Source organism: Saccoglossus kowalevskii, chromosome 17, assembly GCF_978046115.1.
Source record: "Saccoglossus kowalevskii chromosome 17, keSacKowa6.1, whole genome shotgun sequence".
In the NCBI taxonomy this organism is placed as follows: Eukaryota; Metazoa; Hemichordata; class Enteropneusta; family Harrimaniidae; genus Saccoglossus; species Saccoglossus kowalevskii.
This window is the reverse complement of record NC_140657.1, coordinates 30434472-30457278: the sequence shown is the minus strand read 5'-3', so window position 1 is coordinate 30457278 and position 22807 is coordinate 30434472. Positions and strand designations below refer to the sequence as shown.

General features: G+C 37.2%; 1 protein-coding gene across 2 annotated transcripts; it reads right to left on the bottom strand.

Annotated features, from left to right (window-relative positions):
* Nucleotides 1-159: 159 nt before the first annotated feature.
* Nucleotides 160-21013, bottom strand: LOC102809804 (uncharacterized). 2 transcript variants are annotated; one of them, XM_078008869.2, is made up of 21 exons: nt 20874-21013; nt 18822-18864; nt 17427-17488; nt 17060-17245; nt 16480-16665; nt 15631-15767; nt 15071-15287; nt 13973-14127; nt 13064-13271; nt 11699-11852; nt 10359-10466; nt 10002-10115; nt 9223-9465; nt 8285-8542; nt 6043-6161; nt 4368-4432; nt 3811-3965; nt 3280-3445; nt 2631-2683; nt 1389-1497; nt 160-617 (listed from the first exon to the last, which is right to left on the bottom strand). In XM_078008869.2, exons 1-21 carry the CDS (start codon nt 20976-20978, stop codon nt 371-373), a joined length of 3090 nt encoding a protein of 1029 aa, XP_077864995.2. In that variant the 5' UTR covers nt 20979-21013; the 3' UTR covers nt 160-370. The 2 variants fall into 2 exon arrangements, with proteins under 2 accessions (XP_077864995.2, XP_085348231.1); XM_085492105.1 differs by lacking the exons at nt 160-617; nt 1389-1497 and adding an exon at nt 2382-2490.
* Nucleotides 21014-22807: the final 1794 nt, after the last annotated feature.

Sequence of the window (22807 nt, the reverse complement as noted above, 5' to 3'; positions counted from 1 at the left end):
CCAGTATCCTAGTTACCTCGGGCATGCGCATTCGCATTTTTCTGAGTTGGAACGCTTATGCGAGAGCGAGATTGAAACGGGATCTTGGTATCATGTCACCGTAGTTGCGACCCGCAAGTAATGTACCTCTGATACTATAAAAAAAAAATACAACGAAAATAACTGATAATTTTTTTTATTTAATTTGATTACAGAGTAATTAACAAATTATAGGTTCACATTATGCGAATTCTTACTGGTAAATTGGCGGAAATATAAACATCATTATAAAGTTGAGCCTTGATAGCATCGGAATAATCTACGCTATTAATTCGTAACGGAATGAAATCAATCATAGAATGCATGTAGAAAACAATGAACATAATGTAATTCATAGAGGAATACTTTCTTTCTCATTCGTCTGTGTTTGGGTACGATATTGCACGTTTTTGTCTTCAATAGCCAGTTGAAAGTTTGATAGTCTGACGTCGAGGATGTTGTCATGGTGATTGTATACATTGTTTTCTTCGTCAACCGTGTTATCTGTCTCGTTATCACTTGGTTCAAAGATGCTCCCGTCAGTGCTCTCATCTGTCTTGTTGAAGTTGAGCCATTTGCTTAATTTGGATTTATGTAACCTGTATTTAAATATAACATAACATATTAAGAATGCGTAATTGTAGTCACGTGATAATAGTAATACGTGCATGTAATTTATCATATCCTATGACTCATCATGTTTAACCCTAGTAGAATATTTTGGGATAATTAAGAGACTTGTGGTTAAATTACATTATTTATTTCGGAATGATCGGAATATGCTAATGTATCCACGAATAAGAATTTATGATCGATTACATACATAATCCAAGAAATTGATCTTAGCTCTGAACACTTCAGTAAGTAGGATTACTTGGCAACCATGGACACTCAAAGATGTTTTAAAACCCAAATGTAGGCTGTTTTAGAGAAGAAATCCGCAGTAAGAGTGACGTATTCAAATCCACGTTAGATATTAATGTAATGAACATGAAACTTTAACTATGTACACATCGTCTAGAAGTTCGGATAGAATAGAACTAATACTTTATATGCCCCGGGTGATATTTTTGTTATTTTGTGACAGATTTGCCTACTAGTACTTTTTTCAAAAATAAATAATGTCGAGACTCAATTCATTAGTATACTAGTATTACTACACGAAACAACTGTCAAAAGTCAGCGACCAAGCGTGAGTGCAGCGCTTGCCAGGAGCCGTGAATTTGGACCTTTATGTTCTTTCTTATAAGAGTACAATTTTAGTGGGTCGTTCAAAACCATTGCAATAATAGTAAAACGTTATTGTCGATGAAAGAGACAAAACAATGTAGACATGGTCGCTGAAATGACGCATGCGTAGTATGACTTACCTGTCCATGCAGAAACACCTTCTCATATATACAAATACGAATATAATCACAGCTGCACAAAATAGACATACCCACATCGCGGCTACAATGTATGTGACAGCTTCGGCTTCTGATTTAGGAAATTGAAATCAAGTGAGCAATACTAATGATTGAAATTAACATAATTAATATACATGTACAGCGAAATGTATTACTATAGACGTATCCGCTGTTAATAATCAAAATGGAAGAAATGTGTAGAAATAACATCGAATACTTGGCAAGGTAAATACCATGATATTGAAATTAAACTTTACTGTGTATGTGAACCAAACCCCTTAGCTAAACGGCACGTAGTCTTCGACTCGGCCGAAGTGAATACTGTATATACTGCGTACATGTACACGTGTGTATTTCACGAATGAATATGCCAGTAAGAATGTACAATGGGAGCCGGGGGGGGGGGGGTACTCCAAGACTCCAAGTCAGACCTAGTACCCATGCTGATGTAAAGCTTTTCTAAACACGTATTTTGTGAAATTATACACCCCCTTTTTATGGGCAGAAACTTAAAATAGATACCCTATATACATACTAAAATCATACTGTTTCCAAGTTGAAGTAACATGAATTCATGTTATTCCTTCACACTTTATTACCTAAACCACAGTCACTCCTAGTAGAGTGACTGTGCCTAAACACCGTACACGCGTATACGCGTCAAATAACTAAATAACACCACTTTTACGCGTTGTTTACTTCAGCTTGCGTACAATGTTTTATTCAGAGAACCCCTCCCCTGGGAATGGAAGTAGTAATATATCTTTCATATAAATCGCACCTCCTAGTCACGTGGCGTTACGGGAAGTCAAAATGTGAATTTAAGTGATGTAGCTCGAAACGACAACTATGCTTGGTTGTGTAATCGTAATCGTACGTCATTTGAAATGTAGTACTTATCTCAAGGCGGATGACTACATATTATTGTACCATTGTAAACAGTCTTCCTGCCTTTTCACGCAATAGTAGACCACAGAAGCGCTTCATCACTAGGGGCCGCAATTTATGGGAAGGATACTACACATATTACTCAGAGATACATTGGCTGGTTTTATTCGTGATTCTAGCCATAAAGATAAAATATTTTGTTCTACTTCCATGTTCTAACCAATATCAATTCATACGAAGTGGTAAACAAGAAAACGTTTATATGTGGCGATATATATTAGAAAGAACAGGCAGAGAAACGTTATTCACACTTACCACTCGCTCTATGTGAATATTCACAACGGACGCCGTAATAGTCTGTAGAACACCTGTAAAACAATCCATGGTGTGAGATAGAAATTATGGTCAATTTTTTTTTTACAAAATGCGTACGAAACTCTAGTTCAACTGCCTCTGAATTAATTTACGCTAATTGGTATCAATGGTGAACCTTAAAGGGTAGTGGTCGGCGCACCGCGTCTTGTTCGATATGGGACTCATAGCCACGTATACAACGCCTGTAAAATACACTGTTTGTTTACATAAAATTCGAACACGCACTGCGCGACGACCACCGCCATTTAAAAACACCATCAAAGTCAAACCAGATCGGAAAATGCAGCTCTGCAAAAGCTTCATCGATTGTATAACTTAAACATTGTATTTCCGCTATAGTGTCACAATTATCCGATTCTTGCAAAATGTTGTCTCACGTGCGCGTCTCACATTTAGGAAATTTCACAAACGAGGAATCCGAGTCCGCAAAGACAGTATTTTTTTGTTTTGAGCCAGATCTTAAGGATTATATAGAAGATAAACAACAAGCTTATTGGGTTGATAGTATATACTTGATAAACCCTTCTTTTTTATAAATGACAACAGACGGAATGATTGATATAATTATGTAAACCAGGGAAGTACATACCGACAGTGTATGAGATCCTGCGTCGTGTCAAATACACATTCCCCGCCATTTTCACAAAAATCTACATTATGACGACATAAAACCGTGCATTTGTTGGGGAGAAGTGTACAGGTCATCGCAGATGGGCAGGGTTTTACGTAGCACCAGTCGATCGTACGTGCGGAACCTGAAACGAATGAATCGTAAAACCATCACTCACAGCGCGTTCTGGTGTCCACGCACATTCCAGTCTATTGTATGTTGTCAGAATTTGTTTACTGATATCAATACATTAAGTTCACCTATTTTTGTTTTAAATGGCCACGTCTGTGTTTGTAATTTACACGCGTCGCGTGGGTCCCACGTTGAACAACGCGATCCAACGATGAGGGCGCCTTAACTCTAAACAATAATATGCATTTCCATAAATCTGTAAACATACCCACTCACTCACTGAGTTATATAAAAACACGTACCGAGTTTTTGTACGCCTCCATAAAACATGCGAGAAAAATTGTGCGCATATAATTTGTGGAAGCGAATGGTACTCACCATCCTCCGAAACCGCTGTTAGGTTGCTACTCGGATAGTTTCCAAGGGAACCAGTATCCACTTGCGTGTAGACAGTCCTCAATGTTTCTATGCGTACAACGTCACTGATAGGTTGACTAAAAATGGCGACTAATTCGGCGATAACGCTTCCTCTTCTGTTGGGAAATAAAACGACAAACATTTCCAGAGTCGTTGCTTTACTTGTATTAGCAACAGTCACGTAATGATCGGTTACATGGTCATTTCAGGAAAAATATGAATATTAGCGTGTTTATTTATGAAATGAACACAAAACTGATAAACACCATCTACACTAATACTAATACACGGGTGACTGTACAGTAGTCAAAAATGGATCACATTCTGTAAGTGGTTTTTATGATATTCGAGGTCTGTCAATTGACTGAAAATATCAAAGAAAAACAGTTCAACATACTCGTATTTATATATAATTGGGAGACTTTTGTGGTCTTAGTACTAGAAATCCATTAAAACGAACGAGCAATGTCTAAAACTAAAAATCAAATTACAAAATGTAGTATGAATGTAGTTCCGACCTTAGCCGCGTCACTGTGGCAAGTAGAAATCCACTTATACTAGAATCACGGAGAAGAAGCGTGACCTACAAAGAAATGAACAGCGTAGCAAATTTACGGTAAACTATTGAAGAAAGGTGAACAATTATATGTTGAGATGAAGTTTAAATTTTAGATAAAGTATGTACTATTATAAACACACATTAGAAGAATGGGAACATCGAAAATAATATATTGATCAAAGAACGTCACCGTGACATGAATGTCAAAAGGGTTTAGTTTTTATCAGCCGTGGAATCTCGAAAGAGACCAACTTTTTCAGTCTCCAGTCAGAAAAATACCTACATTCAGCGCAAACAGCGCAAATAACTCATGAAATATGTTCAAACTTAAAGGGAACCTCAATCTAAACAACATAATGACCCGTAAAGAAAAAGCTCCACAAATTTAGGAGAATGCAATTTACACTTTTTTATAACAGTTTTCATTCTCTAGATATTCAATTTTTCATCGTTAATAAGTAGTCAGCCATCTTGATTCTCAAGCAAAGGATTATGGGTAAAGTATGACATCATAGAATCTGTTGTCAGAAATTGAGAAAATTATTTCATCTATAACATGAGAAATACTGATGCGAATTAGTTCAAATTTTCGTTATACATATTACTCATGTACATAATTATAGTAATGGAAATGGGAATTTTACAAATACACATAAAGTGAAGATATTGTTGAAAACGTTAAAAAAATAAAAATCAATATTTTAGTTGTGAAATATAGAATATCACTTTTTTGTCCCCTTTTTGCACTCAACATGTGATATATCACCTATATAACCTACTCACGTTGGTAAATTGTATACAATATAAGGAAATTTTAGCATTTGGTAGAAAAACATAAAAATAAATATTTTCAGTTCTGTTTCCATGACAACTATTTTATAAGCATGGATGGCACCAGTACATGTATGCTACCAATTTCTAAACTTTCAGCCAATTTGAAGTTCAACTTTTGAAGTTATAGATGAAATCATTTTCTCAATTTCTGACAACAGATTCTATGATGTCATACTCTACCCATAATCCTTTGCTTGAAAATTAAGATGGCTGACTACGTAATACTGATGAAAAGTGGAATATCTAGAGAATGAAAAGTGATACAACAAAACTGTAAATTGCATTCTCCTAAATTTGTGGAGCTTTTTCTTTAGGGGTCATTATGTTGTTTGGATTGAGGTTCCCTTTAAAAATATCTTTTTTTTCTGTGGGGGAGATAACGAAATAGCTTTGACATAGCATACAACTGAGGGCAGAAAAGCGTGACTATGTCATGTACGTGCTGACGTAGAAACGCTTATAAAGCAAGGACGCAAATGATGATGGATTGTTTGTTATATCTGCATTAACTGTGGTTGACATCGTAATTTCTACTAAATGTGTAAAATTAGAAGGTGCTACCACTGAAATGAGACATGAAAAAATATTGATAAGTTTAAACTATATTCATGTTCGCTGCGCACACAAGACATGCACGCTATCCCGTCATCGGTTGTATGAGTCATATGTTCACAAGAAGTATCCAATTAGAAAGCACTGCCACTCAGATTGCTGCTGCTTCAAGAAGGTATGTGCCTGGAGCCTACTGGTGGCGCTATTATGTTGCAGAGGTAGTAACAACAACTACCCCAAATGCTTACCGCTGCCTCAACACGAGATGCTACCAAGGTAAAACCCATCGATTCGGTGTCTTCAAGTCCTGAGTCAAATTCAATATCCAATCTCACTTCCATATATAGCAACTGATCTTCTGGATAATCTACAAAAAAAATAATAATATTTCTATTTTATAGTTGTGATTACAGATAATAGAGACTCACCATTTAATGTGAACTTGATATATACTTGTATTTATACCATTTCATATAATATAAACATCCCGATTTATAGATATCAGAGATCCTCGGGGCGGAGCTACGTTATGAGACGTTCCACGTTGCTAAGACGCGTACTACTGTACATGCATTTCTATGGGCTTTTTGCGCGCTGCTGTGGAACGCCGGTCGAGCCGGTGAAAATTCGAGAAAACAATACAAACTCAACTTTGAAGTAATCCCGAACAACCAAATTTATATATGTTACACACGTAGGGCTAATCTTGTTACACTGTTCAGAGGAGTCTCAACAATCATCCCAAAGTACCGTTTTCTGCGCTTCTCTGACGTATGTGAAAGGTTATAGTTTTAGTGACCGTGATGTGTGAAACAATGTTTTCAAATATACAACTCTGGTTGTGCAGTCGTTCGTCACTCAGAATAAAAATCAAATACATTATTGTTTTCATTGACGGACAACAATATATCGAAACATCAGCGATGTGAACGGCATTTTTACACCCCTTTACGTCAGAGAAGGGCTTCGTCGCTAGATGGCGTAGATTATAGTAACGATGTTTTACATATCAAATGACAGAACGACGACAAAATACGAAGCATTGTATTAATATGTATTCTTACGACTGAACACATTCATCATGAGCTTCTAAATAATTTTTTACTGTAATACTCATTTATGTATATATACTCAAAATTGTAAATATGAGTGACACACTATGTATTATGCTGTAAATGCTGTATAATTTCAAATCGTAACTTTTATAGCAATTAAGACATAACTTTTTAGAGCAAACCAGATTATAGTGTATTTAATTGTCTCAACTTGTAAAGTTGTTAATAAATGAGCATTCTAAAATCAAATCTAATTTGTTTTTGGAAAAACAAAAAATTGGGTCCTACAGCAAGTCTAATAAATATTAAGGCAGTACCGTAAGTTAGCTAACTTGCTCACTAATTTGCAAACTACTTTGGTTTTGACTATAGCAGATGACATACATTTCGAATGTTACCCTTCATTTTGTCACCATCAAATGTTAGTCATATAAAAAAATAAGTTTGAATAAGTTTATTAGGTTTCGGAGGTCTGAAGAGTTAAAAAATCTGCTTTATCAAAACCAAAGTTGTGAGGGAATAATTTAGCAAGTTTGTCTAACTTTCTCTCTCAATATTTCTTAAATTTGCAGCAAATTGTTAAAGCGCGGTAGTCGTCGCGCTTCGCATGTGTGAGATATATGGGTATCATATAAACAAAGATGGTGACTTTGACTGTTGCGCAGATCAACGAGTACGAACTGAGACGTTTCCAAGCTGTAATTAGGTAATTTTCATGTGATTGGAAGGTATCGAAGGAGTCACCGGCGGTAATCAGTGCAAGTCACGCCCAGGTCAAACCTCATACATGTGATTTCCATTTGAAGAGCGCATTGGATTGTGGGAAAATCAATGTTTATCAACACAAATGTCGCACATGTGCAGCGCGACGACTACCGCGCTTTAATTCACTCATGGCATTAGATAATATCCCTAGGATCTAGAAATGTTGAACAATCATGGTCAATTAAACATGTACTTTATAGTAACTCGATCAAGGTTTCTCTTAAAATCCAATCATTTAGTTTATGTTTGAAAAACAACCCTTCCTAAAAAAAAATCAAGAAAACTCGTCTTTATCTTTTTTAGTTATCTTACATTGAATCAATAGTCAATGAAAACATTCATGGCCAGCCTCTAACCAATTTGTACTTGTACTATGTATTCATGTGCAACCCCTCCTGACTGAAATGTTTTGAGAATTCACCCAAAACTTATAAATGAAATTCGACAAAGGGTTGTTTCCAAAGAAACCATATATTCATCTCTCACAGAGCTAATAGATACGGTCCATTCTTACAATAGAAAAAGCTAATTTTATTCAAGTTGTGCCAAAGTATACAACTGTATATATGGGAAATAATTTTGACAACATTTAAATACTTTTCGGGCTCTAATGGAACTTTAAATTCTCATTCTGGCTTTTCTAACACCAGACATATAATAATAAACTTACCTGAAAGAGTCTCAACTGTAACTTGAAATGAACAACGTGCAATATTTCCTGACGCATCACTGGCTTGATATGTAACTTGACTTACACCAAGCGAGAACAGATCAAACGGGTCGTGAGTACTAGTCATGGTGACACTACCGGAGTTGTCTTCTGCATCCGGGACATCCCAGCTAACTAAAACACCGTTTAGTGAATCACTAGTGTCGATCGCTTTTAAAACATCGTTAGGACAACCAGTTATGCTGGGTTTTTGGTTGTCTGTGAATTCCAATAAAACACACTTAATCATTTTGATAGAATAGAATAGACAAAACCATATGTTATATTTATACATTGAAATATGGTTAAGACCAGTTCACAAATCTGAATAATCTGATCATCTCTTCAGATAAATCGTATGATATGACATCATTTGTTGTACCAATTCATGCGTTGCGACTAAACATGAAAAAAATTGATCACAGTAAATCATCCAAAAATTGTTGTGTAATGATTCACATACATGAACTTCATTCATATTTAAAGTTTTCACGAAGAAAGAAGGATGTGTTTCCAAGAATACATATGCAAACTAATCTAAAAAGCGGCCATACTAGTATTGGATCATTTTCCATAGGATTCCATGTAAACACATTATTTCATGGATAATATTCAAATTTTTCCAATACTTCCTGACAGCCATATGTACCCCTCATAACACGACATATCATTTTTTAAGCATAGGTCACCGAATATGAGATATGATGGAATGTTTCTTCCATAGGAACCAGTTGTAAGCCCTTTTTTTATCAATATTTCAGGTCGTTTTATGGAAAAATTAGTTTAGTGAACCAATATTTTTATTTCAGAATTTTGAACATTACAGTAACTCAACACTTCTTGCTGGATTTCAAGGATTCCTGTTTTTTAGTGGTAGCAGACTACCTTAATGAACATACCTTCAACGCGAACAACAAAGGAACACTCGGCTGTGTTGCCCGCTTGATCAACAGCTGAGTACACCACCGTCGTCGCCCCAATTTTAAAATTCGACCCCGGTTCATGGGAGGTTGTAAGCCAGACATGCGGAGAGTTGTCTGTATAGATGGGTTCATTCCAAATAACTGACCCAGTACGCTTGTTCCGCTCTGTTTCTATTTTTAAATTGGTCGGACAGGCTTGCAATGTAGGTGGTTCAATATCTGCAATGATGACGACAGAAGCTTCGTCAGATGGACAGGTGAATGTTACGGTATATAAATCGGGTAACAGAGCATAAAGTATTTACCAGTATTTTACTACGAACATATTCTGTGATGCAATGTGATTGGTCAGTCCGTGGTCATGTGAGGTTAGGCAATTTTTACGCTGTTTAACCGAAATGAGGGCAACCAATCGACGGTATTCAAAGTGTCGACGAAATAATGTCACTTTGGAAACAGTTCACAAAACAATGCAATAAGCTTTCTGATGTGTTAAGTTCGTAATCAAGACGTCCTCGTTCTAAGCGATTGCTTCTTATAATATGCCCGGGGATATTCGCTGTAGACTTTGGTATTACGCAGGACAACCCGTGCTTAACTTATTACATACAACACGTGCCTAGTAATTAGTTAGAGACACGTGAACATGCAACTCAATAATACAGCATAGGACAAAATAGCGTGTATATTGCAAGTACATATACGCATATACATATATATGTTCCATTTGTATGTATCAAGAAAAAATACGTCACCTAATTCACAGACTTCTCCGGACCAGCCAGTGACACAGGAACATATACCGTCGTCCATGCCATCAGTTTTACACGATCCTCCGTTCATACACGTACTATCATCACAGTTAAATCCTGTCAACAGTGAATCGGATTTTCTGATATATTAATACACTACAGTCTTCACGCAGTGCGCGTTCGAACTGAATGTGAACAAACAATATATTCTGCACGCGTTCTATAAGTTATTATGGGTCCCATATCGAACAGGACGAGCGGCGACGACTGTAGCGTAATAAATAAACACAGGGAAATTATTATACCAAGATGTGATTGATTTAAAAAAAATCACAAGTAAAGATTAAATCAAGTTCTTACTAGTTTCACAGTTACCACCTGTCCACCTCGAAGGACATACACAATAGTATTCGTCATATTCTACATAGCAGGTTCCTCCGTGTAAACAAGGATTGCTGCTACATAGCTCTGTAAGGTAAACATAATGCATCCCCATGTAACATGAATATTATATTATACGAACATTTTATTAGCCTAAATACGCCGTTGCGATTGGCCGAGAGTATGTTTTTAATTATGCAATCCGTGGTTGATTAGACGATATATGACGGTTTGTGTTTTAGAAGTACGCCGCAAACAGAATGGTTCAATCTGTCCAAAAAAATCGGCAAACATAACATTTTGCGCTACAGACGTAGCCCGTAAATAAGAAAAGTTCAAAAGGTTCAAAAGCGATGCATGAGAAAACATTTTTTTTTTCTCGGAATTTCGCAAACGACGCCAGAAATAGTTGCCGACTAAGGTGATTGGCTCTGCTAGTTCTAGGTTCCATTTCATTTAACCGCGGTTGCATATATATGCTGTATCAAATTTGCATATATATGCTGTATCAAATTTGCATATATATGCTGTTTCGCATGTTACCCTTAAAATAAAAAGAGGCGACTATACCACTCGATTTTGACCAGTTCACTTCACCGTCGCTAGTGCGTATATGACGTGAAACTGGTCAAAATCTCGTAGTATTCTCGCTTCTGGGAGTGGTTATTCCTTAACCCTTTCACCACCAGACCTTCTCGCCTAAATTTGTCTGCACTTTTGTTTATATTCTTCAATATTTCTGGAAAAGTAACACTGATTTTGGAGCCAACAGACAAAATTTGAATCAATTCTCAGTTTTTTACTCAAACATTTGGCTACTTTTGTTCCAATCTTCTGAAGAAAGGTGCAGACTATAAACGGGACTATTTTGTGATGAAAAGAGAGAACTGGTGGTTAAATAAAAATTAGACGCAAATGGCCATCGAGGTCTCGTTGAGATCGAGAGGGCCAAGAGATTTCCATAGTGTTCTATTCTCTCGTTATCGCTTTCACCGAGATCTCGTTGAGATCGAGAGCGCCACAAGATTTCCATAGTGTTCTATTCTCTCGTTATCGCTTTCACTGTTCTAACTATAGTGATAGTGGTAAGAGTCTAAGGTCTTGACTTTTATAAAAATGAAATGGAATAAGATGTGAAGATGATATATTTATTATTCAAACGACCAGGATTATAGGTACGGTATATAAATACTCCACTTGCACATCGAGACTACACGATTACACATCTATAACAATGGTTAAATAATACATTGTTATTTGCATGTATGTGCTCCTTCGCTAATGTAACTTAAGTGTGTAACTAAGCTTAACATTTATACCTTCAAAAAAGCACGTTCCAAGATTACATTCCCGTGTTGTTTTTGGTCTATCATCGATATTGCATTCCACAAAACCAGGCTCGATATTAGCCGCAGCAGGGTATTCACAGACAACACTGCGAACTTGGATGCCTTCGCCACATGTTGTCGAACACTAGTTAAGTAACACAAATAATCAGTAGAAATTAGTACATATATATGGTTACAGGTAGAGTCTTTGCTGGCTTACGTCATAGTTAAAATGAAATAAGTAGGAATTATGCCCTCTAGTGGCAGAGCGTGACAGTGACGTTCAAAAGACAACTTTCCCGGAAGTCGAAGTTACGGCTTTTCGCATGCGCGCGCATGCAAAATTGGGGTGTAACGTCAACTTGCACGCGTGATATTGTGCTTCTGGGTGTACCAATTGACGTAACAAAATTATAATTCTTTTTTATCGACTATCAGTAAACTGACATGCTTGTATTATCCGCCATGACAAAGCAGGTCTATTTTTGCACCCCAGTTTTGCTACTTCCGGGAAAGTGGTCTAATCGGTTATGGTGTAGTCATGTAGAATATATGGTCTGGCAGTGTGTACTAGAATTTAACACGCTATTATGTCCCCCCTATATATGATTATATTATACCACCATTTTAATTGACCGAATACGACGTCGTGGTTTGATAGACGATAAACCACGCTTTTCGAGTTTAAAGTAGGTTAAAATGTGAATAACACACAGCAGGGTTAAATTCTTCTGTCAACTGAAATCTCCAAAATTAGAATTTTGAGATACAGCCATATCACGTAATGAAGGACATTACGACACTCTGGTATTTATGGTTCAAAAGAGACGTATGAGATAAATAATATAATTTCTTTTATTTTGCTGTCTTCAGTGGATCGTTCAGAAGTTGTGTCAATCATCAAAACACGTAGGACATGCGGCGTTTATCGCATCTGTACCTTTTGAAACGATATCGATTGAGATGATTTTATACATGTCAACGTTGACGTTAACAAACTACACGAATACACCCCGCAAAGCCGAAATATGGGTCCGAATTTTTGTCACCGCTCCATGTAGCTATAATTCGTGTATGCTATAGTTCCAGGACTCATTTCATTTAACCATGGCAGCAAGTAGATCGTTGAAATGCGCTCTCACTTTTGGCTTATATGTCTCAGAATTATCCTTAAAAATAAGTTGGTATAATATAATAGGAATAACCACCCCAGAGGCAAGTATACCACTCGATTTTGACCAGTTCACATAACACGTGTCTGTGTCCAAATCTCGTGGTATGCTCTGGGGTAGTTATTTCTTGAATATACATTTCACATTACAATAGATCTGTCATACGCTGTGACTGGTAACTTACCTCGGACCATGAACTGAGGATAGACCACACGCCGCTACATGAGCTGTTACATATCTGCGTATTGGTCGGTCTGTCTTCAATGCACAGTGTGTCGTTGACTCGCATTATTCGTCCATAGACGATGCCGTAGCAATTCACGTCCCGTTTTTGAATTCCCAAGCCACAGTTGACTTCACATGGAAACCAATTGCTTGTAATCCACTGATAACTAAACAGGTAGTGACATCGTGTTACTAATTTACAGTATGTTCAGAATGGCGATATACACAAAGAACAAAATAAAACAAAACGATCTCTATGGCGACAAAGACATGGGTGCCGTTGTCATGGGATTGACACCAGGTACGACTCAGTGCGACTATTTTGACGCTTTAAGGTAGATCGACATTTTGTTAACATCCCGGTTCGTGTAATGTGTTACAACAACGAGAAACAAACAAAAACCTTCTGACAAGCGACAAAACAACGTCATAGAGCGCGACGCGTTGATATGCGTTATATATCGATAGAGGGCGAGATTTTAAATTGACTCTGTCTTAACACTCCTTCGCACATGTCACGTAAAGTCATTTTTTCGAAAACTAATAGGAGAAACGTTCTTTTATTTGTTTGTTTGTTGGTATTTTTTAAATTCCGAATTAATAGAGAAAGGAACAAGTGTATATCGTAATAGAGGTAAATGGTATTAGATGTTTTAGTAGGTATATCAAATTTTGGACGCTAAAGTCGATGTAAATTGATTTTCATGATTGGAAACCGTAAATATAACAATTGACAATTTGTTTGTAGTTGTTCCACAACACGATACACATCGTGAAAATGTCGTGTCGTGTTTAAAAATCATCAAAATATGTCTGTAATTATTCTTTATTATGTGAACATGTAAATTGGCTTGACATTTACTCGTACCTGATTTGACAGTCGTCGTGGTGCTGGCAGGTCTTTATTGCTGATGGCTTCATAAGATTATCACAATGTTCGTCGTCCAAGAGAATATTAACATCGCTTTGAAGAACACAGTACACACGTCTAGATGTTATACCAGCTCCACAGGTAACAGAGCACTGAATGGATAAAACAGAAAGTTATGGCTATTTATCATGTGTGTGTTTTATTAGGTAAACGTAAGTTAAGGTAGAGATGCAAGTTTGTGGGCACTTAATGGGAGTGAAATTTGATGAAATATAAGCATCATTACCATCGGACCTAAATCAAACAGAGGAGTATGTATTCATTGGCAATTGACCCACATACAATTAAACCGAGGATAGATTCGTGTGTCCAAATCATAAACGCAGCGAGCTTACAGAAGCGTACAATGCGCAACTTTAAAGGCGGTGGTCGTCGCGCCGCGCATGTGCGACATTTGTGTTGATAAACATTGATTTTCCCACAATCCCTGGCACATTTTCTCGACTTGCACTAATTACCACCGGTGACTTCTTCGATACCTTACAATCACCTAAAATACATAATTAAAGCTTAGTAACGTCCCAGTTTGTACTCGTTGATCTGCGCAACAGTCAAAGTCGCCATCCTTGTTTATATGATACCCATATATGTCGCGTATGCGATACCATTACTCCAGTGTTTTGGTGTTTACTGGCATGTCTAATTTCAGTAGCACCGCCTTCTAATAAAACACACTTTGCGTTCACGACAGTTAAACGCAGACACAACAAAACATACATCCTCAGTGTCCCAGGGTCGCTGTTAATCATCGTTTTATAAACAAAAAATGCCGAAATGCCATCAGATGTCGAAATCTAGCGATTTATTATTTTAATTGGAAGAATACCTCATTATTACATCACCATTAAAACTGTAATTTTTTTGCTCAGATTTTCTGTAGACGAAAATGTCGAAAAGTGTGGTTTCATAACTTTCCCTATCTTTCTACCGCCAGACAACACACGCCAACTAACTGTGATTCACAGTGTACAAATCGTAACAAAATAACATCGTGGTGAAATCAAGTGATCACGTGACATCCGGGCCGTTACTTACCAGTGCCCATAATGTTGTCTTCCAAGTTCCTAAACACTCCGATGGCGTACAGTTCATTGATTCTATAGGCCTCAGCAATCCTGCTTGGTCACATTCTGTATAGTTCGATAGTACTACACTGGAATTGTAAATATGAACGCAGGCAACCAGTCTTCTGTGTGTATCAGTGTGACAGTCACAGTCACCCCAGTCACCGGTGATGTAATAATATTCGTCCCTGTGAGATGTGAAAAGTCAACAATATTTACTCTTGATAATTACGCCGCAACCGTGGCAATTTTATAATTCTTTCTTACATCTTGGTTCGATGCCGCAACGCGGGAGATTCTAAAAACTTGTTCTTCGATGAATTATTACATAAAACAATAAAATTTCCACGACTGGGCCATTCTACGCCGCGACCCAATATTCAGGATAACTACGCCGCGACCCAATATTCAGGATAACTACGCCGCGACCCAATATTCAGGATAACTACGCCGCGACCCAATATTCAGGATAACTACGCCGCGACCCAATATTCAGGATAACTATTCCTCGACAAATAATAATGAGTATACCTTTCAACGGGAATGCAGGTAAAATTATCCACACTAGACGGCTTTTTAAAATCGCTGCAATATTCGTCTTCCACTTGCATTTCCGTACTCACATTGACACAGTGAACAGTTCGGATTCGTACCCCTAATTCCGAACACTATAATAATAAAAAGCGAATATCTAGTTGTGAATATTTCTTCTTTTTCTTTAAATATAAATATTTATTATAAGTAATGGTGTATTGGCTGTACGAAATAATAGTAATAACACAACACAACACAAAAACTTATAACGACATACAACAAACAACCAAAGACACTAGTGTCTTTGATACAACAAAACAACGCATAATGGGGGAAGGAAAAATGAAAAACAAAAACATACCGCCTATAATAAAACAGAAAGTGTCATGACACAACTGCATACAACTATAGACGACTTTCCCGGAAGTCGAAGATACGGCTTTTCGCATGCGCGCGCATGCGAAATTGGGGCGTAACATAAATTTGCACGCGTGATATTGTGCTTCTGGGTGTACCAATTGACGTAACAAAAATATAATTCTTTGTTATCGACTATCAGTAAACTGACGTGTTTATATTTTCCGCCATGACAAAGCAGGAGTATTTTTGCACCCCAGTTTTGCTACTTCAGGGAAAATGGTCTATGCGATATAGTAATCAGCCTGACAAGTTGGCGTAGGTGGCGCCCTGGACTGCTGCACCTTACGCCAACTTGTCAGGCTAATTAGGAATGTGAGTTATTTAACGCAGTACGCTAATTTTAGTGATCAGACTCATGTTCATGGTATACTTTTTCAGATCAACAGGGTGACAACCATATCATGAATACAACATTGTCTCACTCACCCGAGACCAACGACCAGTAATATACTTGTAACCACTTGGACATTCTTGGTTCCAACATCGGCGTGTGTTATTCGGTCGTGTTACGTTCTGGTCGTTACAGTATGTTTCGTTTACTACTTGCTCGGACAATAGATCTACGCAGAATATTTCTGATTCCTGTATACCGTATCCGCAAGTTGCTGAACACTGTTAATTAAACACATATAGCTTACAGTAGATATGAATAAACGGCTCTAGAAATTCAAATCTCTAATTTCTCACAAGGTATACTGTAACTAATGTATTGAACTCATGCCGTATTCAATTAAAAACGGCGGTCCTAAGACAATCACCCACCCTATACCAATGTCCATTGTAAAGTAGAAATGCAGAGCTTAAAATTAAAGAATTTTGAGTTAATGGAAAATGGTTGCGGATCATGAGGGCAATGCAATCAAAAACGTGAAACTCTTGCCAACGATTGGTTCGAAGACCACCGTCCTATAATTAACGTCTTTTTGGGTCAAATTGTAAACCGAATTTCAAGATTGCGTATCGAACGTGTACTTGAACCCCATATAGGGTTAGTATGTGTACATACCGTTGACCATTGCTCTACAATATAGTCATAGTAGTTAAGACATTCGATTCCTGTATTGCAGCTATGTATCTCCCTTTGTGGTTTATTGGTCTGGTTACAATACGTATCGTTAACTGTCAGTCGCGTGACCAAGTCCAGACATCGGACATTCCGCCTTTTGAACCCCTCTCCACAGGTCACCGAACACTGTTGATAAACATGTCGATAAGTTTAATATGACCATGGAGGTCTTTTTTAGCTCCATGAATATGACGCAGTAAATACGTCACCCAACAGACTGAGGAAGACAGAGAATGCGCATGCGTGTTGGTGCGATAACATGCCAAAACGTTATTGTTGGTCAAATTGATAATACAAAGATATTTACCTCAGAATTCTCTACTAGCACCCAAATATACAACGTTTCCTGTCTCCGTATTCGTATACCAGCTGTATAAACAAACAGTACACAAATATTACAAACAAATACTTTTCCTATCGTCACGACTTATCTACTGTCGGATTTAATGGCGAATTTCACTTACTTGGTGAAAGTGCCCTTATACGATGGAGATTACCAAATCGCGAAATTTAAATATTATATGATCTGTCAAAACGATAAACCTACGCTAGTCCGTGAGATAGGGTTATCATGCACCCGGCAACTTTTATATTTGATGACCCTATGATGTTCCCTAACAGAAAAATTACAAGTATGTTATCACTGTTGAGATCATGTCATAACCAATTTAAATAAATAGTTGAAATTGAAATAATGACACAATCGTCTTAGTCGCTTAATATTTATGATATACAATTCGGTTTAATTGGAAAACAAGTAATGAAACAAATTTTAATGTAGATCGGAGAAACAGTTTTTGAGATATCGTAATTTTGGTTCAAGCTATAAACATTTCGATTTTTTTTTTTTAAATCTATTAATCACTCAAAAATGAAATTTATTCAATTTAATCTTACTTTGTCAAATACTGCAGCGTTGTGTGTAAAAATAACGATATGTTAAATATGCAGAAATCAAAAATGTATTATAAACTTGAAAACAAATAAATTCGACATATTCTTATCAATATTAGCACGCAGAGTACCATAGTTGCAGTGTGTGCCTGGTGCAAATGTTTCCTGGACTCTGAGACACCAAAGTGAAAATCCGGAGAAGAATTGCATTATGGATTAAAAAACAAACATGACGTTCATCATTTAAAAAAGAACGTCAGCGTAACGAAATTTGTCTGTGGAGCGTGAAATTCCATGGCGTTTACTCTGTTCCGCAAACAACGTGATTTGAAGCAGCCATTGTCGCGAGAGACAATCTATCATGTGACTGTTTCAAACTTGTGCTCTGCGGGTGGTCTGAGCTAATGACCCCGTTACACGTTAATGTTAACGGCACGTCAATTGCATTGTACATCAGAAGAAACTCTATTGCCAGAAAATACTGTGCTTAATTATGTGTTCAAACAGTATTCACAGCAGTAATTCGTCGTAACTGGGTAATATAATACAGTAGTGTCCATCAATAGCACTGTGTTTTAACCTGGGCATGTCGCGACATTATTTCCTCACAGTATTGTGTTACCATATATATTATCAGTGTTCATGACTCGTATATAAATAAAAACCACCTTCTTTAGCAACAATTTATATTTTAGATAGAACTTTCTGTTTTGAAACACTTAACATCGTAACTCGTGTTGTCATGCGCAGAGGCGGTATTTGTTGAATGAATGCAGTGTGTGGTGTAATATAACAAAATATACTATACCTTGGGGCAAATCGTCTTGTTTTTTGACCTCTGATACAGCAACCTGTAAGATAGAAGTTAATAACACGCCCAGGTCTTTGGTTTAGTACAACCTCGGTGTTTGGTAAGTACATTAGTAAGAATACTACGGGTCAAATTATGTCAGACTCTATATACTTCGACACACGTCATTAAAGTCGTGTACTTACACAGTGCACAAATGTATAACCCACGTTCATTTTAGTCAGTGGTACTTGGTGGTAGAAAATGCAGACTGATCTGAATCGCAGGATCCTCTCCTAACTGCAGTTTTTAGTAAATCGTGATGCATAGTAAGCTGGTGGTGTAGTTTAACAAGTTCCAATCTGGCTGCAGTCGATTAATGTGCGACACGTCGAAATAACTTGTCCGTGTATCATTTTTAAAAATGTGCGTTGGCCTTGTCTGGATAATGAATTGGTCTATAATGTGGGCGTGTCAGCGGAATGGCGCCGTTTCGCAAAGCTGCAAGCCAGTTTGTTAACTAACTGACTGTCCGAATAATTCTCAAAATCGGTGTACTCGTCACACTAACCTTCACCTCGGGACTTCTGTCCCCGGAGACCTAACTCCAAAAAGATAACTGAATCGCCTTCGGGCTAAGTTCCAGCTAAGTGCTTTTTATGTTTGTTTTTTGCTTACACATTGTTAGAATGTTATTTCTTGAGACGACACACTGTATCATTTTACCACCATGAAACTATGTAGTGTGCCTCGGGTCATATATTTATGTAGGCGTTCCTGTTTCTGAAACAGTTCTTAAGACAACAACATGTTCTGTTGGAACATTTTAGTTGATACAAAATGTATAAGGGTTTACAAATTGCTTTAAGTGGTAAATGCGGCTAAAAACTGTTGTCGTCGCGGTTACCTTACAGCACCGCAGTTATTCATTCGTAGCCAAACTTAATTAAAAACAATGTTAATTAATTTCAACTTGGAAGAACAACACACTTACAGCACACATATGTTGGACACCAAGTACATTTCTCGGTATACCGGATGAAGAAGACAATTTTACGATTAAACTGTACTCCCAGGGATTTACTGGTTTGCCCATTAAAAATAAAGCCCCGGACAGTACCAACCACTACAATTAATGCGTTGTTAACACCACTGACAGTATGAGTAATTTCAACAAAGACAAGTTTTGAACAAATCAAGCACATTTTGATGAAATCTGACGTAATTACTAAATTAAATATGGCTGGTTGTCACAAAAGTATATGATACATGTCAAAACCATCGAGGTATACTTTATTCTCGCTACCAGCTTACCTTGTGATGAGCGCTCATTATGCATCCATTTGCAACGTTTCGCCCCAAAGACTGCGAAGCAAGTCACGATGATGTAAAATGGCGTGTTAGTGTACACACAATCCATCTAAAACTTACATGTATGTAAATCTCAGTAATTGTCTGAAACTCACATCAGAATTCTTCAGTCAGTTTGTAAAACAAATGCTTATCATCAGAAATATCTTTCGTACACACATTTTAAGCACATGCATTGTGTTTTTAAAATCAGAAACGCACACGGCTACGCTTCATGAACAAATACGCAAGTAAATAATTAACGAACTATTCCATTATTACACTTTTGAAACTTTCATTTTCGCAATTGTCTTTTGTCTATCATTCATGCAAAGAAAACAAGAAAATCGTTGGGTTCATTGGTCAGACTGTTTTAGTTGTTATGAAACATACTACCTGTACACCATAGAAAACTGTAAGAACTATAAGCAATAAAAAGTAATACAGAATGAACAGAATGAACAGCGAAATGAATGTTATTATAATTATAATTTTCTGTGATTAATTTATTGCCCTGGTTACACGTATATTGTAATTGACGGACACGTTGGTGTAACTGTATCATTCAGCGTGACAGCGGGAGTCGAGATTCACTAATCGTAACGTGGCGATGACCGAAGGTCGTTGGGACAATTGAAAACAGCACAACACTGGGAGCTCGAAACCCTCAGTCTTATTTTAATACACTGTGCAAGACTGTCTACTAATGTCAGAACTCACCTCCTGTAAAGTGGGCTGCAACTTCCCATTCACGCAAGCCGGATAACTAATTAACCCGGACATAAACAATAAAACAGGTAACACGATTTTCAGCCAGGTTTCCATGTTTTATACGTGGTTATGGGCTACTGATAAACACACAGACTTCAGCATACGCTTCGTGAACAGGAGTGGACAGCACCAAAGGCTGCCAATTCATATGGAAATGTGTCAAGTGTTATATTAAGTTAGTACTTTTAAGGCACATTTGCTTTCAAGCACCGTGAAGAAAGTAGCCTAATATGTATGATCGCAATATGTTAATGTAATAGGGTCATGGGCCCCGGTTTTTTCTTGCAATTTTGCTTGTAAGTTATTTTCTATATATTACCGAGCAAAAATAACATTGGTGATAACAACCATATGATAAAAAAATCTAGGAATACGTCAGGTCACATGACCTGTACATATGCTAATATCATGGAAAGTGCTAAAAAAATGTTTCAACAAAAATAACCTTCCAGGTGTATTTGTGTTATTTATTTGCGCATAGCTTGTGACGTCGCGGAATTTTACACTAATTATATTTATTTGGCCACGACCAAAATGACAAAATCCAAGAAATAACAGGAAGTATGCTTCATAGATAATATTATTGATTGCTGATATTTCGGCTTTTTACACAAAATAAACAATGTCTCAAGTTCTGGATTTCCAGCAGATGAGTACTGGCTCTTGACCATATTGTCACGGCTGTTGCCATGGTACCATGACGTGATCATGTAACTTTTGACCATTGCACAATTTGTGAAACTTTGACAAATTGACATAATGAGCTCACAGTAGCGCCCCCATCGGAGTAGAAACGTTTTGCACGTAATATCCATAGAATGGAATACTATGCACTTTGACATCATGAACAACTTGTGAATATGATTAAAAATGCCAGTAAAGCAATATGTACGTACTACAGGTTTCACGCCACATTTGGAATTTGTATCATGGGGTGACACGGACACCAAACAAATGCAATTCTCTTTATTTTTTAAACGACTTTTTACAACCGAATGGAACCATTTTATTTTAAAAAACCGTCCTCAATGACACTAGTTTAGTTTGAGACAATATTGTATGTATAACAATGTGTCGGATGTGTTGCAAGTTACGTACTTAAAAGTGAGGTATAATTGTGATTTATATGCCATGTTTTGTTCGCAGTAGTAATTGCACAATCTTGTAAGTCGATAAAAAACCTTTACATGTTTTCGCACGTTGCACTTTTCAAGCGACAAAATGAACCAAAATCATTCACGGTCCCTATCCCCAATGATCGACCATAGAACTCACCTGCAAACCATGTCAGGCAATAACAATGACCTGGGAGCTTCTATAAAATAGGAAAACGTCCACGGTCTGAAGTAATTGAAATTCATATTATGGGATATTAGAGGTTTGGTAAATAAACTGAATTTATATGAATTTATTAATTATATCAGAGGTACATTACTTGGGGTTTGTAACTACGGTGACATGATACCAAGATCCCGTCACAATCTCGCTCTCGCATAAACGTTCCAACTCAGAAAAAATGCGAATGCGCATGCCCGAGGTAACGAGGATACTGGGATGTCCAGGTGGATCAAAATAGCTGCCCACGATATGACGGATTACAAGAACTATATTTTCTGTACATTTTCGATGTATTACATTTTTCACTATGATAGTGACAAGAAAAGTTTATTTTTTTTCATTACAAACCTTGAACATTGATATGCGTCATGTCAGAAGGTCGTAGCCTCAGTCTCGCTATCTACGAGAAGAGACTTGAATGGGATCTTGACATGATGTCACCATACAGTACTATGCGAGTTGCAAACCCCAAGTAATGTACCTCTGATTATATCTATAATTATGACGTATTTTCACTATTCGAAACTTTGGCAGAACACCATGAC